Raw genomic sequence first — 21,474 nt, 5'->3', positions numbered from 1 at the left:
TGTTGGGTATATGGGACTCATTGTATTATTCTATCTTCTTCTATGTTTGGAATTTCCCATAATAAAAAATTTTTAATGTTGTGGAATGGAAGCATGTATGTGTATCTGTACACATACATGTACACACACACATAATATATATATAATATATATTATATACATATATATTATATATGTATATATAATATATATTATATACATATATATTATATATGTATATATAATATATATTATATACATATATATTATATATGTATATATATATATATATACACACACATATACAAATATTTTTTAAATGATAAGCAGAGGGTTTGGTAGAGATTTTATTCCACAAGATATTTGCTTTTTAAAAAGGGAACAAACAGTACACGGTCAATATTCATGAGAGGACAGCTCTGTACGTTCCTGAACGTGGCCATGAGCAGCCCTCCCTCGGGCCTGCACCAGCCCTCCAGTAGCCACTGCCGCCTCATCACTGTCCTTAGCTTCAGAGTCCACACCACCAAATGACTCCCGAGCCCAGCTCTAGATTTTATCAAATTCATAACATTATTCAAAGCAACAATGACTGCGTTTATGATTGCTGCCAGCAATCGTAGGTCCAAAATGCTTAAAGATTAAATAATCGCATTTAAAATACATAGAAAAATAATGTAATTAGAATTCGTAGAAAGTAGATTATTACAAAACAAGTACACTACAAGAAATACATCTGATATCCAAGCACAAACATTTGGAAATATACATGGGAAGCATACGTTTAAGAAAAAACATTTATTTTTAAATGCTGAGTGGGAAGGCATAGACTGAATTCTGGTTTACTGGAGTAACTTTGAAGAAAATTTCAATATGCTCGCAGAAATTTTCACTCCATTCTCAAGCTTCTAAACACAGTTCCTGAAAGAGATTAGACAGCTGTTCCTCTTTCCAAATTCTGCTTAATTTCAGCTGTGTATTTCCCATAGAACCTTTCTGCTTTCTTGTTGAATTTGGCATTCCTTTCATTAATGTAGTCGATATCTGCATCATCGTTGTAAGGTCGTCTCCGACTGTATTTGTCTCGTTTTTCAATTCTGGGAGAAGAAAACAATTCATAAAATTCAAAATGTACCTTCTTTTTTGATCTTAATAAAACACAGCCAAATAGTTAATAGACTCAGTACACTTAGAATAGCACACTTGGTGTGAGGGTCATCAAGATCAAGTCAAAACTGCTCAGTCACAGCACAACCTGGGTAAGAACCATGAAACTCAGTAAATATACAAACTCATCTTCAGAATGCTTCTAAAAAAGCAATGATAACATTATTAGAAACTGGTCATATTAAGTATTACTTAAAAAAAGATGATAGCAATAATTATATTAATAACCACAGCTGATAAGAAAGGAGTGCACAGTATTAATAGAAATTATTCTTAATACTTCACATATTAACTCCTAAAATATAAATTCATTCTGCTCTGCCTAATATTCCCCCCTTCAGTATTAACAAACGCAAACAGGAGCAGGGTCCAAGATGGTGGATTGGGTAAGTGCTATGCTGACTGCCTCCCAGGATCACACCAAAGTTACAAATAAATCACAGAACAATCAACCTCAAGAGTCATCTCAAGACTAGCTGGACAGAACCCCTATAACTAAGAATATAAAGCAGAGGCCACATCAAGACTGGTAGGAGTTGGGGGAGACACAAAGTGGGCTGACCCCAAGCACATGGATGGTGGCTAAACACCAGGAGGGACACCTTGGTGGCAGAGGTCATCCCTGAGGAGGGAGGGGTCCCAGCCTCACGTCGGGCTCCCCAGTCCAGGGAACTGTGCCAGGAAGAGGAGTTCCCACGGCATCTGGCAGTGAAAATCAGCAAGGACTCTGTCTGCTCGTCACAGTGGGGCAGAGGGTGGCTTGAAACCCAGAATCCCTCTCGTAGAGCCCGCACAAGGACTCCCTCACTTGCCAGCATTCACCTGGTCTCTGGTGGAGGGGCGACAGCCCAGGAGGCCCAGGGACGTGTGGGGAAGGGCTGAGTTGTATAGCTTCAGGACAGGAGCTGGAGGGACAGAAGCCACTGTTGTTCCTATGTGGAGCCTGACACACGTGTGGCCTACAGGAGGGCACCATCTTTTCAGGGTTAGGCCAAAGGGCCAAGGCTGGGACCACATTGGTCTGGTGGAATCCATGTGTGTGCACCGCCTTGGTGACGTCCCCCTCCCCACACAGTTTGTGCTACATTGCCCGGGACACTCTTGACCACTGGGCTGCTGGCCCCCACCCCACAGGCTGTGGAAGCCTGTTTGCAGTGGTGAACAACTGACAGCAGCCCAGGAAACGTTAGCTGGTGGGCAGGAACCCAAGACCTGTGTCACAGTGTCTCTTGGGTAGCTCTCAGGAACCTGCGGCCTGAGATGGGTGGTGGTTTGCTGTGGTTTTCTCAGGGCGTTTTTGCAGGGTGGTCGCAGGCACAGCACTGTACAGGAGCCAAGACTGTACTGACTTTGTAGAAACCACCAACTACCCCCTTTAGCTCCCTGGAACTCTGCCCCACCCACCTAGAGGTACATTGCCAGGGGCACTCTGGGCACCTGGGTGGCGGGTCCTGCTCCACAAGCCACAGAGGATTTTTGCAGCAGCAGACAGCCCACGATGGCCCAGGGAGATTCTGGTAGTGGACAGTGACCCAAAACCTGAGCCGCAGCCACACTTTGGTAGCTCTCCGGGTTTTACCAGCCTGAGGCAACTGGTGGCTGGCTGCAGCGTTCTAAGGGCATTTCGCAAAGTGGTCACAGGCCAGGCACTGGCATAAGAACTGAATGTGCATTAACTTTGTAAAAAACCACAAGCCACATCTCATGACTCCCTGGCACTCTGCCCCCCTCCCCACCCCCAGCTAGTGCTGCACCACTCTCAGCACCAGGTCTACCAGCCCAGCCCACGCACCTAAGGAGGTTCTTTCACCCCTGAGCCTTACAGGCAGCTGGCACGTGGCAATAGGCCTAGGGGGCCCTGGACTTTTTTCTACGCTGCTTCAGGCCCACTACTGGTGGCAGCCGGCCTTGGTTCACATCAAGGCCACCCTCACATGCCTCCAGATCCAGCACAGGCAGCAGACAATCACATAGTTTTATGGCTCCTACCAGGTAGCTGCAGGCAGGTAACAGGCAATACTGAAACTGGCCTGAATTGGAGCTCCTCCCAAGAGACACCAGAAATGACACACTCAGAGGCCACACCAGAGCACTACCTAGTTAGCCTCACAAGTGGCACACCCAAAGAGGGGTCTTAACAGGCACAAGAGCCTGCAGGGGCGAATCCTCCTCTGAGGGGTCAGCCCCCACACAGCAGCTCATACACTGTGGGTGTAGCCAACCCTCACAGTCAGTCAGCCTGGGAGTCAATCCCACCCACTGACAAGCCAAAAGCAATCAAGGCACAACTACAACAGGAAAACACACACAACACACTCAAGGGACACTGCTGGAACACATGCACAGGCGATCAGGGAGACTGCGCCATTGGACCACACAGGACACATACTACATAAGACCATTCAGCAAAGACTGAGGGACACAGGAGATCTACCTAATACATAAAAGCAAACACATAGAGGCAGCCAGAATAAGGAAACAAAAAAACCACAAGAAATGAGCTAAATGAAATGGAGGCAACCAACTTAGCAGAGACAGGATTTAAAACACTGATTGTAAGAGTGATCAACTAACTTAGAATTTCAACAAAAAGATAGCAAGCATAAAGGAGGACACAAAAAAATCATAAAAAAGAACCAGTCAGAAATAAAGAACACAATAACTGAAATGAAGAATACACTAGAAGGAATCAACAGCAGATTAGATGAAGCAGAGGATCAAATCAGTGATTTAGAAGACATCCAAATGAAACAAAAAGGAATTTAAAAAAATGAAGACAGTTTAAGGGACCTGTGGGACAACATCAAGTGTAACAACGTTCACATCACAGGGGTACCAGAAGAAGAAAGGGAGCAAGGGATCAAGAACCTCTTTGAAGAAATAATGACTGAAAACTTCCCTAACATGGAGAAGGAAATAGACATACAAATCCAGGAAGCACAGAGACCCAAACAAGATGAACCCAAACAGGCCCACACCAAGACACAACAAAATTAAAATGGCAAAGGTTAAAGAAAAACAGAGAATCCTAAATGCAGCAAGAGAAAGACAACTAGTTACTTACAAGGGAGCTCTCATAAGACTATCAGCTGATTTCTCAACAGAAACGTTGCAGGCCAGAAGGGAATGGCAGGAAATATTCAAAGTGATGAAAAACAAGGGCCTAAAGCCATGCCTACTCTACCCATTAAAGCTATAATTTAAAATTGAAGGAGAGATAGTTTCCCAGACAAGAAAAAGCTAAAGCAATTCATTACCATCAACCAGTATGACAAGAAATGTTAAAAGTACCTTTTTAAGCAGAAAAAAGGAGAAAACAAAAATAAAAAATGCAAATAATAAAGGCAATAACTATGTACCTATCAATAAACACTTTAAACGTAAATGGATTAAATGTTCCAATCAAAAGACAAGAGTAGCTGAGTGGATAAGAAAACAAGATTCATGCACATGCTGTCTACAAGAGACCCACCTCAGATCAAAAGACACTCACAGACTAAAAGTAAAGGGACGGAGCAAGGTATTTCACACAAATGGAAATGAGAAAAAGGCTGGAGTACTAATACTTACATTGGACAAAATAGTCTTTAAAATGAAGACTATGATAAGAGACAAAAAAGGACATTACATAATTATAAAGGTATCACTCCAACAAGAGGACATCACCCTAGTAAACATTTATGCACCTATCATAGGAGCACCTAAGTATATAATGCAAATATTGACTGACATAAAGATAGAGATTAACAGTAACACAATCATAATAAGGGACTTTAACACCCCACTGACATCAATGAACAGATCTTCCAGACAGAAAATCAATAGGGAAACAGAGGCCGTAAATGGCACACTAGACCAGATGAATTTCATTGATATTTTTAGAGCATTTCACCCCAAAGCAGAAGAATATACATTCTTTTCAAGTGCACATGAAACATTTTCCAAGACAGACCACATGTTAGCTCACAGAACAAGTCTCAATAAATTTAAGAAGACTGAAATCATGCCAAGTTTCTTCTGTGACAATTGTATTAAACTAGAAATCAATTATAAGAAAACAACTGAAAAATACACATACACGTAGAAAGTATATAACATGCAACTAAATAATGAATAGGTCAACAATGAGATCAAGGAAGAAATCAAACGATACCTTGGAGACAAATAAAAATGAAAACACAATGACCCAAAATCTATGGGACACGGCAAAAGCAGTCTTAAGAGGGAAATTCATAACAATGCAGGCCGACCTAAAGAAACAAGAAAAACCTCAAATCAACAGTTTATCTTTACACCTAAGGGAACTTGAAAAAGAATGCAAAACAAGGCCGAAAGTGAGTACAAGGAAGGAAATAATAAAGATTAGAGTGAAAATAAGCAAAATAGAGTCTAAAAAACCAATACGAAAGATCAATGAAACCAAGAGCTAGTTTTTTAAAAAGATTAACAAAACTGACAAACCTTTAACCAGACTTACCAAGAAAAAGAGAGAACCCAAATAAACAAAATCAGAGATGAAAGAGAAGTGACAACCGACACCACAGAAATACAAAAAATGTTAACAAAATACTACGAGCAACCATATGCCAACAAATTGGACAATCTAGAAGAAATGGATAAATTCCTAGAAGTATACAATCTTCCAAGGCTGAATCAAGAAGAAACAGAAAATCTGAACAGACTGATTACTACCAATGAAATTGAATCAGTAATTAACAAGCTCCCAACAAACAAAAGTCCTGGACCTGACGGCTTTACCAAAACATTCAAAAAAGAATTAACTCCTATTCTCCTCAAACTATTCCAAACAATCCAAGAGAAGGGAAGGTTCCCAAGCTCATTTTACAAGGCCACCATTACTCTGATTTCAAAACCAGGCAAAGACATTACAAAAAAAAAAAAACTATAGACCGCTATCCCTAATGAACATAGATGCAAAAATCCTCAACAAAATATCAGCAAATACATTAAAAAGATCATACACCACAATCAAGTGAAATTCACTCCTGGTACACAAGTTTGGTTCAATATCCGTAAATCGATTAATGTGACACACCACATAAACAAAAAGAAAAATAAAAATCATATGGTCATATCAATAGATGTAGAAAAAGCATTTGACAAAATACAGCATCCATTATGTGATAAAAACCCTCAGTAAAGTTGGATAGAGGGAACATAACTCAACATAATAAGGCCATATATGACAAACCCACAGCTAATATCAGACTTAATGGGGAAAAGCTAAAAGCATTCCCCTTAAGATCAGGAACAAGAAAAGGATGCCCACTTTCACCACTGTTATTCAACATAATACTGGAAGTCCTAGCCACAGCAATCAGACGGGTATGCAGCAATCAGACAAGGGGGAAAAAAAAGGCATCCAAATGGGAAACGAAGAAGTACTAGGTTGGTGCAAAAGTAACTGCGATTTAAAAGGTTAAAAATAACTGCAAACATTGCCATTACTTTCTCACCAACCTAATAAATTTGTCATTATTTATAGATGACATGACACTATATATAGAGAACCCCAAAGATTCCACCAAAAAACTATTAAAACTGATAAATAAATTTAGTAAAATTAATATTCAGAAATCAGATGCATTTTTATATACCAATAACAAACTATCAGAAAGAGAAATTAAGAAAACAATTCCATTTACAATTGCATCAAAAAAAAGTAAAATACCTTGGAATAAATTTAACCAAGGAAGTAAAAGACCTGTACTCAGAAAATTATAAGACAATGAAGAAAGAAATTAAAGAAGATACAAATAAGTGGAAACATATACCATGCGCATGGATAGAACAATATAGTTAAAATGCCCATATTATCCAAAGCAATATGTAGATTCAGTGCAATCCCTATCAAAATACCAATGCCATTTTTCACAGAACTAGAACAAATCATCCTAAAATTTATATGGAACTATAAAAGACCCTGAATAGCCACGGCAATCCTAAGAAACAAGAACAAAGCTGAATGGAGAGCCCAGAAGTAAATCCATGTCTATATGGTCATTTAATCTATCACAAAGGAAGCAAGAATTAAAACAGTCTATTTAATAAATGGTGCTGGGAAAACTGGTCAAATATATACAAAAAAATGAAACTGGATCACCTTCTTATGCCATATACAAGAATAAACTCAAAATGGATTAAAGACTTAAATGTAACACTTGAAACCATAAAATTCCTAGAAGAAAATATAGGAAGTAAACTCTCAGTTACTCCCTTAGTAACATTTTTACTGATATGTCTCCTCAAGCAAGGGACACAAAAGAAAAAATAAACAAATGGAACTGTATCAAACTAAAAAGTTTTTTCACAGCAAAGGAAACCATCAACAAAACAAAGACATCCTACTGAACGGGAGAAGATATCTGCCAATGACACATCTGATAAGGGATTAATATCCAAAATTGATTTTTTAAAAAATTCATATTATACCAAAAAAACACAGAATCCAATTTTTAAAAATGGGCAGCGGACCTGAATAGACATTTCTCCAAAGATGACATACAGATGGCCAATAGACACATGAAAAGATGCTCAACATCACTAATCATCAGAGAAACCCAAATAAAAACCACAATGAGATACCACCTCACTCCTGTCAGAATGGCTATCATCAATAAATCAACAAACAACAAGTGCTGGCAAGGATGTGAAGAAAAGGGAACCCTCGTGCACTGTTGGTGGGATTGCAAACCGGTGTAGCCACTATGGAAAACGTATGGAGGTTCCTCAAAAAATTAAAAATAGAACTACCTTATGACCCAGCAATTCCACTCCTGGGTATTTATCCAAAGAAATCTGAAACACTAATTTGAAAAAATATATGCATCCCTATGTTTACTGCAGTGCTATTAACAGCCAAGGCAAACAACTGAAATGCCCGTCAGTAGATGATTGGATAAAGAAATTGTAGCACATTTATACAATGGAGTATTACTCTGCCATAAAAAAAGAATGAAATCTTACCATTTGCAACAACATGGATGGACCTAGAGGATATTATGCTCAGTGAAATAAGTCAGACTGAGAAAGACAAACAACATATGATCTCACTTATATGTGGAATCTAAAAACAGAATAAACAAATACACAAAACAGAAACAGACTCATAGATACAGAGAACAAAACTGACAGTTGCTTGATGGGGGGATTTTGGGGGATGGGTGAGAAATGCGAAGGGGTAAGGAAGTACAAATTGGTGGTCACGGGGATGTGAAATAGAGTATGGGGAATATAATCAATAATGTTGTAAAGACTATGTAGAGTGTCAGATGAACACTGGATTTATAGAGGAGGGGGGATCACTTCAGATTATACAAATGCCTAACCACTGGGCTGTACACCTGAAACTAATACAAAGTAATACTGAATGTCAACTGTAATTAAATATATATGCATATATGTTTAAAGTACAGCACAGAGAATATAGTCAATGGTACTGTAATAGCTATGTATGATGTCAGATGAATAACAACAGACCTAGTAGGGTTTTCACTTTTCAAGGGGTATAAATAACTAATCATTATGTTGTTTTTGTACACCTGAAACTAATTAAAAAAAGAAAAACAGGGCCAGCCCAGTGGCTCAGGCGGTTGGACCTCCGTGCTCCTAACTCCGAAGGCTGCTGGTTCGATTCCCACATGGGCCAGTGGACTCTCAACCACAAGGTTGCTGGTTCAACTGCTCAAGTCCCGCAAGGGATGGTGGGCTCCGCCCCCTGCAACTAAGATTGAACATGGCACCTTGCGCTAAGCTGCCACTGAGCTCCCGGATGGCTCGGTTGGTTAGAGCACGAGCTCTCAACCACAAGGTTGCCAGTTCGATTCCTCGACTCCCGCAAGGGATGGCGGCTGCGCCCCTTGCAACTAACAACGGCAACTGGACCTGAAGCTGAGCTGCGCTCTCCATAACTAAGACTGAAAGGACACAACTAAAGCTGAACAGCACCCTCCACAACTAAGATTGAAAGGACAACAACTTGACTTGGAAAAAAAAGTCCTGGAAATACACAGTTCCCCAATAAGTCCTGTTCCCCTTCCCCAATAAAAGTCTTTAAAAAAATAAAAGAAAAAGAAAACCAAATATAACAAAGGTACATTTACTATTAATAGAACATTCTTACTTCTTCAAATCAAATAGCAGAGTGATTGTTAAATAAAAGTTCTTAAAGAATAATTTTTTTCAGACCTTTCCCTGCTTTAACTACTTGTATAACAATTCAATTTCATCAAGATTTTGCTTCTCCATTCCAAATCATATGGATTCAACTCATCCTTGCAGTCTGTTTCCAAAACGACTATAGATGCTAAGTCAGAAATTAGCAAATATAACACTTGTCTATTCATTCTAAGCTCATTACGTCCATTTTGCCTTTAAGCATTTAAAATTTCAAGCTGCTCTACTGAGTACTTACTGTTTTTCCAGATCTGTGACCATCCTATCAATTTCCTGTGTGGAAGGCACATGTGTTCCATGAAGAAGACTGTTGGATGTTGGGAAAAACTCTTCTCCACTGAAAAGACAGTGAAATGGACTTATAGTAATGCTATAAGTGCTCCACATTTTCAAATTTCAAACTAAACAACCATTCACGATGAGATAAAATATATACATATATTTGCTGTGGGATCAGACCTTATCTTTTTTCTTAAAGATAGAAAATATAGCATTGGAAGGGACCTATGAAATCACCTAACACCTTCATTCCACAAGTGAAAGAGCCAAGGGCCAGAGATCAAAGGACTTCCTCCTAGGTCTCTTTCCACTAGACCAGGGTCAGCAAACTCTACCACTTGTTTCTGCAGTTTTATTGGGATATAGCCACACCCATTTCTTTATGTATCCTCTAAGGCTGCTTTCACATCACAACAGCAGAGTTAAGTAGTTGTGACAGCCTAGAATATTTACTGTCTGGTCCTTCACAGAGAAAGTTCACCCATCCAGCCCTAAAGCATTCTGCCTCCTACAATATCTGAGTAACTGTGATGATCTGGTGTTAAACACTCAACACCCAGTCTTAGAATGCCCAGCTAGAAAGATAACCAGGTGGTTAGCTTAACTGCTGTGGAGTGAGCAATAAATAGTGTTGTCAAGACCAGACATCTTTCTTAAGACAATTGGTGATAACCCATGCCTAAGCATTAAAGTGTGTACTTACGTATGTGTGTGCATACGTATATACACCCACACAATCATCTATGTCACCTCAGGATGGAAAAAAGAAAAGTGGCATTAATCCTGTCAACTTACTGCTTTTCTCTCAGTCTCCCATACGTTTCCATGTCAGGTTTGATCTGTTTGGTCAACCGATGATACTGGCGTAACTGGGCAGCAGCATAATCTAAAAATAAAATGAGAATCAGAGGGAATATACTTCCTCATTTGGTCATTACTATTCAGAAAAAAAATTATTAGTAGTACTATATGCATAAGACAGCAATCTAAGCATAGCCTCTATTCTGAAGATGCTAATACAAGCTTTAATTAGTATTACCACAAAGAACAAAAAAATCCAGCTGAGTAAAGTACAGCCTTTACTTCTGCCCTATGAGATATATTTATATTTTTCTTAGGTTTATACCCCTTAGAGAATATTCCATCAAGAGGCATAGCCTGGGGCCAGCCCAGTGGCTCACACAGTTAGACCCCGGTGACTCCATGCTCCTAACTCCGAAGGCTGCCGGTTTGATTCCCACATGGGCCAGTGGGCTCTCAATCACAAGGTTGCCAGTTCAATTCCTCGAGTCCCACAAGGGATGGTGGGCTCCGCCCCCTGCAGCTAAGATTGAACACAGCACCTTGAGCTGAGCTGCCGCTGAGCTCCTGGATGGCTCAGTTGGTTGGAGTGAGTACTCTCAACCACAAGGTTGCTGGTTTCAACTCCCGCAAGAGATGGTGGGCTGTGCCCCCTGCAACTAGCAACGGCAACTGGACCTGGAGCTGAGCTGTGCCCTCCACAACTAAGACTGAAAGGACAACAACCTGAAGCTGAATGGCACCCTCCACAACTAAGATTGAAAGAACAACAACTTGACTTGGAAAAAAAAAAGTCCTGGAAGTACACACTGTTCCCCAATAAAGTCCTGTTCCCCTTGCCCAATTAAAATCTTAAAAAAAAGAGGCATATCCTTTCATAAACCAGATACACTAAAGGCAATGCTTATCTAACAGGCCCAGTCAATAAAGTAAAAGCCAATTTTACCTGAAAATCCCAGATCAGGGTTTTTCCTCTTCTTTTTCCTCTCCCATCTTTCTGCATCTTCTGCACTGATCTCTAGCAACTTCACTTTCTCATAATCTTCCCCTCTTGCTGCACATTCCTAAAAAAAAAGAAAAAAGGAAAAAAAGCTGAAACCTGCAATTACAATAGAAGCAATTATTTGATCTTTTTTGAATGAAGGCTTAATAAAAACATTAAACAATACTTGTAAAATAATGATTACCAGAAGGAAATTCAGGAATCTTCTATGGTATACATGGAGCAAGCACAGCGATTTAAAAAATAGTATTATTCAATGTGTAGTAGGTGTCAGACCCTGTTTTAAATGTTTTACATGCATTGACTCATTTAACTCATAATTAACTCAAATAATTACTATCGTAGTCCCCATGTTACAGATGAGAAAACAGAGACTTACCCAAAGTGTTACAGCTAGTAAAAAGCTGAGCCAGGATGGGAACTCTGGCAGTCTAGCTCCAGAGGAGGTGTTCTACTGTCTCAAAACAACAGAAAGATTGAGTAACCCACTTACGAAGATAGCAGAAGTTCCTAACCTTTTTCTTTTCTTCTTCTTGTAGCTCCCATTCCAAACGAGCTTTTTTGGCTTCCCAATTTGCAGGTAACTTCAGTCTTTTATCTTCTTCCACAACTTCCTGGTGATTTAATTTACGAGCTTCATTCTAAAACCATTAACACAAAAGGTTCATCAGCTGAAACGTGAAAATCAACCGAGACAAATCTTGACTTTTTTGAGGGTCAGGTAAGGGGACCCCACTTTATCCTAAAAGCAACAGAGAGCCATCAAAGGATTTTAAGCAAGGGAACCGCCCAATTAGGTCAAGAAAAACGTGTTGAGCTGCCCCGGTTCGCTGCTCCAGAGGCCTGGGGGTTAACGTCAGCTCTGCCTCTGACTGGCTCTGTGGTCCCGTGGAGCAGGTTCCTTAAGGTCGGATGGGGCAGCGTCACCAAGTGGGGAAGGACTACCACAGCGGCACCTGAGACTTCAGATGGCCTGAGAAAATACGAAACCACACGATGAGAAAGACGTTCTACTTTCAGTTCTGCTGATCCTGATGAATTCAAGGGAAACGCTTCCATTTGCCTGAGCTTCTCCTCCTTGCTCCACAAACGCGCACCGGCCTGTCCGGGTGAGAGGTCTCAGGTGGCCTCGGGGAGGACTCACCCGCTTTAGGTGCAGCTCCCGGAACTTGCGCAGTCTCTGCTCGCGCTTCTGGGCAGCCAGCTCCTCCGCCGCCGCGAGGGGCTGCTGCTCCTCCGCGCCGTCCCCCGGAACCTGCGGCAAGGAGGAGCAGATGTAGACAGAAACGGCTCGGCTTCTCCTGGAACAGCCCAGGCCGATCCCCCGCCGACAGGCCGGGCCGGGCCCTCACCGCTGACCCGGACCCCAGAGTGTCTGCGCCTCCCTGGCCCGGGACCCAAGTATCTCCTCCACCTCCCGCCCCCGCCGTCCCTCAGAACTCTCTCGCAGAAAAAAACTGCGTAGAGCCGGTAGCACTTACCTCCTCGGCGAACGTCGCAGCCGCCATCATAACTTTCTTTTCTCACTTCCGGCAACAACACATAGCACTTCCGTCAGCCTTCAGTCCGCCAGGCCGATAGATACTAATTACCTACCATAAGCCCCGCCCCTTCCTGGCAGCCTCGGGATCTTGGGACCAATCCCGGCTCCGTTAGCAGTGAGCTGTTTCCGACTGGCCAGGGCCTTGGAGCAGCCGCAGAGAGCAGCAGAGGCAAGGGTTGGGAGAGGAGAGGCGAGGTGGGGAGTAAAGAGCGGGTAGTGCTCGATGGGGGACAGCTAGGAAGGAATGGTCGAACGGAGCCTGGTAGTCATAACTGCGTGCTGCTCCCTTGAGCGGGAAGTGCTTTCTATTCATCCCTTATCCTCTGTGTCACCTACTCCGAGATAAGTCTCCCGTCTACCTTGTCTCACATAGACCCTTGCTTGGGACTGGCATGTGGCACCATTTTAATTTTCTCAATAGCGTTAAAATATTTCTCTTTGTTCATGTTCTGTTTCCCTCATAAACATTGTAAACTGCAGGAGAGCAGACACATCCAATCATCTGTTTTACTCTTCCGTGCCTAGCAGGGATACAGTGAAGAGAATGCAGTCAAGCGCTGGATACAAGAATATATGAAAATAGCCTCCCACACCACCTTTGACTACTGATCACCTGAAATGTGGCTAGGGCAAATTGAGGTGTGCTTTAAGTGTACAATACACACTGGATCACACCACTTAGTACATACACACACACAACAGTAAAATATCACAGTATTTCTATTACTAAATATTGAAATATTTTAGAAATACTGGGATACATTAAACAGATTCACCTTTTTACCTTTTTTAATGTGGCTCTCATATTTCTATTGGACAGCATTGAATCTATAGACTCTTGGTACAATTTCTCATCTTGCTATAGTGCCACATAATGATATTTCAATTACAGACTGCAAATGCAAGGGTGGTCAAGATTATACTGGAGCTGAAAAATTCCTAATTCTTATCACTTAGTGAGGTGGCCATTGTAATGTAGCAAAATGCATTATTCAAGTGTTTCTGGTGATACTGGTGTAAACAAACCTACTAAAGAATATCACAGTTATGTACAGTACGTAATACTTGATAGATGTTACTGGTTTATTTTACGCTAACTTATAAGTTTGTTGTAAACTGTATGCCACGTTAAGTCCTGTTTACGTCTGATTGCATCTTTCTCTTGTGTTTGATTTAATCTTGTTTTATACAGTAACATCCTCTACAGGCTTGTAGCCGAGAAGTTATAGTCTATACCATAACCTAGGTGTGTAGTAAGCTATATCATCTGGGGTTGCACTGTTTGCAATGATGAAATCACCTAACTACTCATTTCTTAGAACATATCGCTGTGGTTAAGCAGCACCTGTTTTGTCCACACATTATAGAGGAACAGTTATCATACCACAGTAATTTTACCCCACTCATGTAATGGCTAGCCAGTCTGGGGTGTGAAATTTTATGTTACAAAGCTGAAAGAACAAGGTCAAGTTAGACAAGCATAGGGTGATTATGAAAAAAATAGAATGTAACTATTTTTAGGATACTGGGTAAAAGACAATGAGCCAACAGACTAAGAGAAATGAAAGAGGAAATAGGGAAGTCTCAAGCATGTTAATAGGCTGAAGGAGAAGCTAATGGTGAAGGCAGCTGAAAGATCACTCTAGAAATAAATCTCAGAAGTGGCACATATCCATAGCAACTAGCCAAACCTCTCAAAGAGGGGTTTGGTTGAAGTTTGTCACTTAGCTGTTGAGTGGCTAGTATTGAACACAGGTCATAACGTAATCAGAGTAGGTACTTTTGCTAAGTGAAGGTGGAAGATTCTAGTGTTATGTCAAGTTTCCCTCACAAGGAAATCCTTGAGTTCTGCAGCTTTACTTAATTATGCTTGAGTACCAAATAACAAGATACTCGGGTTAAGCCTATTTTGTTACAAATCTTAAATCCAGTCCCGATGTTTTCTGACTTTGGTATAAACAAGCATAAACCAATATTAATATTCTCAGGTCTCAGAATAAAAATGAACCTAATCATGTAAACTTTCTCTTTTAGGAGCACACGTTACCCTCCCAATAATTCATTGTTAACCTAGATGTGAAATGGAAACGTTTACCCAGAGCAGCAACCCATTTTTCAGGAAATTCTTGTTCAAATCAAGTACTGCTGGCTTGAGGGATAAGAATGTGACCAAAGCTATACAAAAATAACAAGAATTATGTCGAGGAATGTACACATATATCCAAGTCACTGCACACTTAAGTTTTTCATTTGGTCCAATTTTTTTAAAGCAGCTCTAACCGTAAAATGCTCTATGGCAAAAAATATCCTATTTAATCTGTACTTTCCTAAAAGACAGTCACTAGCCATATGTAGCTAGCAAACGTACACTTGAGAAGTGGCTAATATGACTGAGAAATTGAATTTTAAGTAACCACATGTAGCTAATGGCTGTTACTGAAAAGTACAGGTGAAATAATAGACAGCACAGCTTTAGTTTATAGCAATTTGTTAAGTCCCACTAGAGGACCTTCCCATCCTTTAAAAATCCAACTTCTACTTAATTTATAACTGCAGCTTGCTTATCTATTCATCTCATCTCTAGGTATCCTTTCCTGATTTGTTGTCTCTAATATTCTGCCCATCATATTCTTTAATTCGTCACCCCTGCTTATTGAAAATCTATTTTACTTTCTGAATTTAAAACGCTGTTCTAGATGGTGGCAAAAGGTGAGTAGGAAAGAAAAACACACCTTTAAAAAAATACATGGTGGTCAAAACCACTAGGATTTTTATTTCTTGCCTCGTTTTCTAGGAAGCCATGTTTTGTTGCTAGGCCGCCCTCGCACATAAGCACAGGAAGTTCATTAACTAGCAGGCATCTAATGTTCAATTCAAATATTTGATCTAATTATTAGGTCAAATAACACTTGTCGAGAATCTAAAAATGGCTTCAATCTTTCTAGACTTTTGGTGTCCACTAACACTTATCAATCAGCAAAAACCCAAGTCTGTGATTAGCCTATATAGATCAGCTGTGTAGAACTTGGTAGTTAACATTTCATTTAGATTTTTTTTATTGGGAAGGGGAACAGGACCTTATTGGGGAACTGTGTACTTCCGGGATTTTTCCAAGTCAAGTTGTTCTTTCAATCTTCAAGCTGTGGAGGGCGCAGCTCAGCTCCAGGTCCAGTTGCCGTTGTTAGTTGCAGCGGGCACAGCAACTAACACAGCGACTCCCTTAGGGAGTCGAGGAGTCCAACCAGCAACCTTGTGGTTGAGAGCCTGCGCTCCAACCAACTAAGCCATCTGGCCACCCAGGAGCCGAGCGGCAGCTCATTGACTTCATTCTAGTTGCGGAGAGCGCAGCTCCCTGGCCCATGTGGGAATCGAACTGACAGTCCCATTGCCCAGAGCTTGCGCTCTAACCAACTGAGTCACCAGTCCACGCCTCATTTTTAAAATTTTATGTGCCTAAGTTCCTTCTCAGCTACAGCAGCATTAAAGAATTTCAAACTGGAGTTTAAATTTTAGAATACTTTTAAAGCATTAATAAAGAAATCCAACTAAACCTCACAAATTTTATAGCTCACCAAGGCATTTCCATTTCAACCTCGTTAGCTGAGTTTCCTGCCCTGAAGCTCAGTGTTACTCTTCAAGGATCATACTATGCCTGTACTCCATAAACTTTAGGCCAAACTTCTCAAATGTTAATAAATATCCACTTCAACAGGAAATATTAAGATTCAGGTTCTAATTCAGGTCTGGGGTGGGAAGTTGAGATTCAGCATTTCCCACAAATTCCCAGGTAAGGTCAGTGAGCCCTGTCCCATCAGTCCATGGATTTGGAGTTGGGATTAGCAAGACTTTAAACAAAAGATAATACCTTCACATTCTTCTGTTAAATAAAGACCCATTATGTAACACATGCATAATAAAGTGAGACTAAAATAATAAAAACAATAAATTTATTAAATATGTACAACACAGTTTAATTACTGTGTCTGCCTTAGAAATTTCATTTCTACATAAACAATCGGTTACACAAAAAATTTACAAGTATATAAACAAGACTCGCACCTGTACGTAACCTTCTGGTCCATCTGTGCTATCTCCTATCTGCAAGAGAAATCTAAATTATTATTTTAAATATAAAGTATCTACATCTTTTTGGGTTGTCTGTAACGCAACAAGTTACAACTAAAATTGCTTCACAGAAATGGAATAATGCTAGAAACACAATCTTCCAATAAAGTGCATTTCAGGCAACCTTAGCCATCAGTTTTCTTTCTTAAACAGGTTTCCACAGTTCATACGGACTTTTTTTCTGTTCTCTTTTTGGTGATCCTGAAGAGATCTCTTCAGCAGTGGCTTTAGCTGATTTCTGAAGCACTGGCTTTGCTAAAGAATTCTGTAAGAGAACAAATTAAGTCAGTTTAATTAACAAGTCAAACAGACACTGTACATACTTGATACATGTTTTTTACAAAAATACATGAAATAATCCCATTTAAGATTGAAACTTGAGAGACACCAACCATATGCAAAGTGGACCTCGTTTGTAACTTGATTCCATTCAACTGTTAGGCCAACAAACTACCAAGTAAAATCAGACATGCAGGGCATATTACAGCAGTGAAGTGTTAAAATAGTTTGCAATTTTGTTTAAGTCTCATGCTCTACTGACTTAGCAAGCCAGGCATCTGCAACGACTTTGTTTTTTAAGCCCTTAGAGCTGATTTTAAAATATTCTGATTATGGGATATTGAGATTTTCTTTTTAAGTATTTCAGTAGTAATTTAAAAAGTATAAAGGGACTATAACATAGAAGGAGCCTATTAAACTGATCACTTGTAAAAGTGGCACCAAAAAAAAGTTAATTCTATTTATAAAGTGGCTTAGTAGGCCCCCAATTATCACCAAAAGACAAAAACAATGAGCCAACAAAAATTAAAGCCCACATAATGTATACATGTCCAAAGTCTAATTTTTTAGTCAATACTTACATTAGAGCTAAAAGCTATGCTTTTTTGCTGGTTAGTCTTTTCACTGGGAGTTTTAGTTCCATGTTCTGTTAGCTTTTTCAACAGCTAGACAGGTAAAACAAAATTTATTTTTTAAAAACCGTAACTTTGGTTTACAGTACTATATACAAAGCAGCCCAATTATATATAAATTTGGTGTACAGACACAAATCAAGTTGGAGCTAACCGTATAGTTAACTGTCTAAACACTGTACTCTGTTGAGCACAAAATTGGCCTAATAGGCCTGATTAAGACACTCTTCCCCATAAAGCAGTGTTCTATTCCCCAATAACGTAACTGACAGTAAAATTATACCAGATAATACATAGTTTCAAAGAACTAAGGCATTTGCCAGTTGGGCACCTAATCATCTGAAAAAAACAACTATAGTAAGATCTTATTTGCCTACTACTAATATGTAAGCATACCCACATCTGGGTCTGAATGATAGGTTCATCTAGACATCTTTCCTCTTTTAACTGATTCTAATAATTCCTAAGTACCTTAAACCTTCAGAACTATGGATTTTATGCTTTGGGTTTCACATAACTTGAAAAGCACAGTGCAATTTGTCAATGCACATCCAGCACATTTCTGGAGAATTGTGATAAACTTATCTGCAAGTGAAGCAGGCCTCTTCTTCTGTAATCTCTCAAACCATCTGGAATATATTGCATTTATCATGAAAGAGACATCTATATCACAGATGCCCCACCATTTACAAAGTGTACTTTTGTTTAAAAATTGTCTGTAATATCTTTTCCAAATAGTACCTATCCCAAATTCTAGCATGCACATGGACCTACAAACAAAACACTAAGCTTTCAGTGTGTGAACATAAACTTCCAATTAGTTAAACATCTGATGCTTAATGCCCATGTATCAATTACCAACAGATTTTCTTCATCAATGTCTGGAGACCACATTCATGATTTCTATAAGACAGAAATAAAGCAGATAAACTATACTGTATGTTGAATACAGAACTTGAGGGAACAAAATGCTGCAAATGCAAGCTACAGATAACTCTGTATAGTTAGAAAAATGATAACTACACAAAAATCACCAAGGTACCAACTACAATCATGAAAGTAATTCTGTCAATTTATTTCATTAATCTCCCATTTTTATGGGAGACCATGTCTAGTACCGTCAGATCTGCTATTTTGATTTTAACAAATGTTTGACTAGCCTTTCCAAGTAGTCGTCTAAGGTAAATCAAATAAAAATGGCTAATCAGATATTTCTGGCAGTAGCTTTCTGAAGATTTTGTCTGGATAATCCTTGAATACTCACCTCCAACTTTGCACCATTATTTGTCACAGCTGTCCCACGGTTTGTTTCTTTAGATACAAGAACAGTTCTGAGACTAGGAGGCAATTCAAAGTTGGTTGTTCCTAAGGCTTTTGCTGCATTGGCTTTTGCTATTTCTAACAGCTCCATTCGATCTACAAAAGAAACACAAAATGTTCATTAATCCTGTACTAGCTCCCCAAAGGGACTCAGGAATCACAAAATAAGCTTGTGTTTTATTTAGAATAGCAAAAGAAAGATGTTGTTTTCCCTTCTTTCTGTTCCATGACCTCATCCCTTATACCACAACACTGAATAAAACACTGAAACAAAATCCTTTTTAGTAATACGATGTAAATGTTTTAATGCAGTGTGTTGATACGTTTCTTCCCGTTCAATATTCACCTTAGCAGAGCTTAAGGCGAGTCGACAAGTCACTAACATTTAGAAGACTCCACGAAGAACTGCCGGCCACCAGGAGAAACGGTTACCTCCCCCCTGGGCCGTGTAACACCTACAGCTTAGTCCCAAGGGGAGAATGGTGTCCATGCAAACACGGGTGTCGACTACAGTGCAGTTTTAACTGTCAGCTTTAAGTCCTCCCTTTCCTCCCAAAATACTGGAATTTCAGGCACCCAAGTAAACGAAAACCTTGTAACTACACAGCATCTTGGGTTCCCTCGCCGGCTCCTACGACCGCCCCACGCGTGAGAAGGTGCCCACGGAGAAGTTCCCTGCGCCTCGACCCCAAACGCTCACCTTTTTCACTTAAGCGAAATGGGGTCGGGCTCCGCGACCGCGTCCGGGGTCTCCCGCGCCACGTCCCGCGCTCCTCCGGGTACACCGTGCGACCGAAGCCGTAGTAGCGTCGGCCCCGCGTGACGGCGCAGGCCCTTCGGGAAGCCGACCGTCCGCGAGAGCGGGACCGGCTGCGGGACCGGCCCGGCGAGGGAGCCCGGCAGCACCTCCGGGAGGAAGCGCAGCGCCTCTCCCAGGACCCGCGGCGGCTGCGGGAGGGCGACCGGCTCCGCGAGTACGACCGCGAGTAGCGCCTGTACTTCCTCCGGTGGCGCCTCCGGGCTCGCGACCTGGCCCTCCTGGCCGCGCTGCCGCGCCGGGGCCGGCTCCCGCTCCTGGACGACCACCGACTGGAGACGCCGGAACTGGACCGCGAGCTCCTCGAGTGGCTCCGCGCCACGGACGACAGCCGGCTGCTCCGGCCCGACGTCGACCGCGGCTCCTGCGGCGACCCCGGCCACAAGTCGTTCACGTAGTTGGACATGTCGGACTCCGGCGTGGGGCGTCCGGTTTTGGAGGATCCTTCCGGGACAGGCGGGTCCTAAGGCCACACAAGTGGGGGAGGGGAGGGAAGTTCCGGAGGCCGCGCGGGCGGAGCGGGCGGGGAAAGGAACGGGCCTCGCCTCCTCCCGCTGCGGCCGACGCCAGGCGCCGACCTTTCCGCCCCACCGCCGGCCCCCCTCTGTTCGCCACACGGGGCCCCGCACCTTCCCGGCCACCCACGCTGTTTCCGCGGGGCCGACCCCGTCCCGGAAAATTTACCCCAGATCGCCGACGCCTCAGTTACGACGAAGAGAAAGGCCCAACGGACGCCTTCCTCCCACGGCTGAGGACGAAGCGGGGCTTTGGGGCAGCTGCTCTCCAGCAGCAAGATCACACACTACACCTCCGACCTCCCGACGCGAAATGAGCTGGGCGTCGGCGGACGCACCGAAAGTACCAGAAGCCGAAGTACGGAGTCTGCGCAGAAGCGGCGGTGCAGTGGGCGTGGCCTCCTCTCCCGGCCCCCGCGCCCCGCCCCTGGCCTCCCGCGGAGTCCTCCTAGGGGCGCCCGTTCGACGGAGCCTCTGGCGGGAAGTGGGGAGAGGAGGGGAGAGGAGGGGAGAGGAGGGGAGAGGAGGGGAGAGGAGGGGAGAGGAGGGGAGAGGAGGGGAGAGGAGGGGAGAGGAGGGGAGAGGAGGGGAGAGGAGGGGAGAGGAGGGGAGAGGAGGGGAGAGGAGGGGAGAGGAGGGGAGAGGAGGGGAGAGGAGGAGGAGGCGGAAGGTGGTGCCGCTCTATCCGGGTATTGGGCGGCCTGCGGTGGCGTTGTTTCTTTGGAACCGGAGAGTGAGCAGACCCTGCGCGGAGCGACGCCGCGATCCAGAACTCTCCACCCAGCTCACGCTGACGGCGTCGTTGCCTCCACCCCTGG

At 42.1% G+C, this 21,474-nt stretch overlaps 2 protein-coding genes across 3 annotated transcripts; both read right to left on the bottom strand.

Moving 5' to 3' along the window:
• Positions 1–296: 296 nt before the first annotated feature.
• On the bottom strand, positions 297–13,031 carry SYF2 (SYF2 pre-mRNA splicing factor). 2 transcript variants are annotated; one of them, XM_081055990.1, is made up of 7 exons: positions 12,907–13,031; positions 12,570–12,680; positions 11,941–12,066; positions 11,369–11,486; positions 10,417–10,507; positions 9,581–9,679; positions 297–1,076 (listed from the first exon to the last, which is right to left on the bottom strand). In XM_081055990.1, exons 1-7 carry the CDS (start codon positions 12,934–12,936, stop codon positions 911–913), a joined length of 741 nt encoding a protein of 246 aa, XP_080912116.1. In that variant the 5' UTR covers positions 12,937–13,031; the 3' UTR covers positions 297–910. The 2 variants fall into 2 exon arrangements, with proteins under 2 accessions (XP_080912116.1, XP_080912117.1); XM_081055991.1 differs by having other exon boundaries at positions 298–1,076; positions 12,440–12,680; positions 12,907–12,962.
• Positions 13,032–16,898: 3,867 nt separating this feature from the next.
• On the bottom strand, positions 16,899–21,004 carry RSRP1 (arginine and serine rich protein 1). Its single transcript, XM_081056847.1, has 5 exons — positions 20,826–21,004; positions 20,025–20,604; positions 19,269–19,420; positions 17,954–18,037; positions 16,899–17,358 (listed from the first exon to the last, which is right to left on the bottom strand). Exons 2-5 carry the CDS (start codon positions 20,545–20,547, stop codon positions 17,239–17,241), a joined length of 879 nt encoding a protein of 292 aa, XP_080912973.1. The 5' UTR covers positions 20,548–20,604; positions 20,826–21,004; the 3' UTR covers positions 16,899–17,238.
• Between the last annotated feature and the right edge of the window lie 470 nt (positions 21,005–21,474).

The sequence above is a fragment of the Rhinolophus hipposideros genome (assembly GCF_964194185.1).
Source record: "Rhinolophus hipposideros genome assembly, chromosome: 8".
NCBI classification, from domain to species: Eukaryota; Metazoa; Chordata; class Mammalia; order Chiroptera; family Rhinolophidae; genus Rhinolophus; species Rhinolophus hipposideros.
This window is presented reverse-complemented; position numbering and strand designations above follow the sequence as displayed.

Excerpts from the sequence above, each read along its gene's own strand:
- RSRP1 (XM_081056847.1), bottom strand. The coding sequence starts at position 20,547 with ATGTCCAACTACGTGAACGACTTGTGGCCGGGGTCGCCGCAGGAGCCG. Across the intron at positions 19,421-20,024 it reads ATTTCGCTTAAGTGAAAAAG|ATCGAATGGAGCTGTTAGAA; the intron begins GTGAGCGTTTGG and ends TTTCTTTTGTAG. Across the intron at positions 18,038-19,268 it reads ATAATGGTGCAAAGTTGGAG|CTGTTGAAAAAGCTAACAGA; the intron begins GTGAGTATTCAA and ends TTACCTGTCTAG.
- SYF2 (XM_081055990.1), bottom strand. The coding sequence starts at position 12,936 with ATGATGGCGGCTGCGACGTTCGCCGAGGAG. Across the intron at positions 12,067-12,569 it reads GGGAGCTGCACCTAAAGCGG|AATGAAGCTCGTAAATTAAA; the intron begins GTGAGTCCTCCC and ends TAATGGTTTTAG. Across the intron at positions 11,487-11,940 it reads AAGAAGAAGAAAAGAAAAAG|GAATGTGCAGCAAGAGGGGA; the intron begins GTTAGGAACTTC and ends CTTTTTTTTTAG.